The following is a 2,156-nucleotide window of genomic DNA, read 5'->3' as shown; positions in this document are numbered from 1 at the left end:
GTTGTGCTTTTAATGGTGCCTAATACAATACAGCAATACTTTATATATATATATATATATATATATATATATATATATATATATATATATATATATATATATATATATATATATATAAAGTAATAATTTAGTAATTTAGCCTGCAGCCTTTAAGGTCAGCCGTCCAGTAAAGTGAGTCCAGATGCTTCTGCTGCTCCTGTGTTCGATGCCAGAGAGCAGCTTTGCTATATTAGCTGTGATCAGCGGGTAGAAAGTAGTTAGAATCTATGTGAGAAAGAAAACATGGTCTGGGCAGTCCCTGCTGGTTATACTGGATTTTATTTGAGGTACCAGAATAAAATGGGCTAAATAGAAATAAAACAACATAATATTTATCATCTATGCAGATTTTATTTAGTAATAAATCAGTAATAATAAAAATATTTACATTTAATGAACTAAACTCATCTATTAAAGCTTTAATGATTATTAATCCTTTGAAAGAACAGAAGCATCACAGCGTTTATCCAGCAGCCTTCATCCTAAGCCCCTCCCCCTGACATCATCACCCTCGTCATCATAACACGGAAGCAGTGCAGAGCCAGAGGAGCAGGGAGGCGCTGGGAGACGGAGCGGACGCAGACAGGTGGACAGGTGGAGCATCATGGCGCTCATCCCCTCTCAGGTCCTCCGGGCCGCCATCTTGCTCTCCTACTTCTCCATCCTGTGTCACTACAAAGCTCTGGACATGCCGGCGCACCAGACCTACGGAGGCAGCTGGAAGTTCCTCACCTTCATCGACCTGGTTGGTCACGCCTCTGTCGGCCTTTGTTGTCCTGCACGCATGCGCAGTGCGCCGCAGCCGCGCGGCTCGGGTTCCGCTCTGCGCCGCGCTTTGTTCGGCAGAAACAGGGGGGGGAGGGGGGACCGGAGCCGCAGAGAGAGGCTCTGAAATGTGGTTCAGGCTGTGACGGAACCGGAACAGGTGGACTTTCTAACGCCACCTGTCAGAGGCGGCGGGAGCGCGCCTCTGACAGGTGGCGCGCTTTGATTTATGAAGCCGTTAGAACCTGGTCCTGGTTCTGATCCTGACCCTGGTCCTGATCCTGGTCCAGATTCTGATTCTGGTCCTAATTCAGATCCTGACTCTGGTCCTGATCCTGGTCCAGATTCTGATCCTGGTCCTAATTCAGATCCTGATTCTGATCCTAATTCTGACCCTGGTCCAGATCCTGATTCTGGTTTTGGTCCAGATCCTGATTCTGGTCCTGATCCTGATTCTGGTTTTGGTCCAGATCCTGATTCTGGTCCTGGTTTTGGTCCAGATCCTGATCCTGATGGTTTCAATGGATGAAGCCCAGCAGACCTGGAAGGCGTGTGAGTTTCCCTCCTGAAGCCGTTACCATGGTGATGGGGTTAAACTACAGAAGTCAGTCAGAAGCTGCTGGATCAGCAGCGTTAGTCTGAAGGATCCTGAAAGAAGCTGAAGGCACAGAGGGGCCATTCAGAGGGAACAATGGCCGCTCACAGCGCCTCGCTGACGATCAGACGGCGAGCAATCTCTGTCAGTAGGCTATGTTCCTGCAGGGAGAACCTTCAGAACTTCACCTGGATCCTGTTTTTTGTCTATATCTAAGCTCCGCCTCCTCCCACCCTGAGATGCTCAGCAGCGTTAGTTTTATTTCTGTAGCACCAATTCACCATCACCACCTGGAGGCGCTTTACAGAAAGCAGTCAGGAAGCTTGCAGGCTGATTGCATCCAGTCACTGACATGAAGACGCGCTGGATCAGCTCGCATTTTATAATCCATCACACCGACCATGCATAAAGCGACAGTGGAGAGGAAAACGGACCTAGTTGGGTCTGTTTCTGCTGACCTGCTGAAGGTCTAGGGGCTGGGCTACATTTACAATAAAATTACAATTTAACAAAATGTAACAATTGAACAAACAGAATGATTAAATGGGACTGATTTCCCATCACACCATATCTCCCTCCAGGCTTCAGGTGGTGATTGAACGGTGGGGGGAGGGGCCTCTAGCATGCAGATCCCCCCATGCAAGCAGAAGCAAACATCTGTTCCTTCAAGGCTGGACTATTGTAATTCTTTACTATCAGGAAGTCCACAAACTGTAGTTAAAAGCCTTCAGCTGATCCAAAATGCTGCAGCCAGAGT

At 47.5% G+C, this 2,156-nt stretch overlaps 1 protein-coding gene across 1 annotated transcript in view; it reads left to right on the top strand.

Annotated features, from left to right (window-relative positions):
* Positions 1–551: 551 nt before the first annotated feature.
* The window catches only part of aig1 (androgen-induced 1), a 12,527-nt gene continuing 10,922 nt past the window's right edge, over positions 552–2,156 (top strand). Inside the window, exon 1 of the mRNA XM_015403873.1 lies at positions 552–784. Coding sequence (XP_015259359.1) covers positions 644–784 — 141 coding nt within the window. The 5' untranslated portion in view covers positions 552–643. The remainder of the gene's footprint in view (positions 785–2,156) is intronic.

This window comes from Cyprinodon variegatus, unplaced genomic scaffold (assembly GCF_000732505.1).
Source record: "Cyprinodon variegatus isolate N-32 unplaced genomic scaffold, C_variegatus-1.0 Scaffold1587, whole genome shotgun sequence".
Classification (NCBI taxonomy): Eukaryota; Metazoa; Chordata; class Actinopteri; order Cyprinodontiformes; family Cyprinodontidae; genus Cyprinodon; species Cyprinodon variegatus.
The sequence above is the reverse complement of the archived record's forward strand: the minus strand, read 5'-3'. Positions and strand labels throughout refer to the sequence as shown.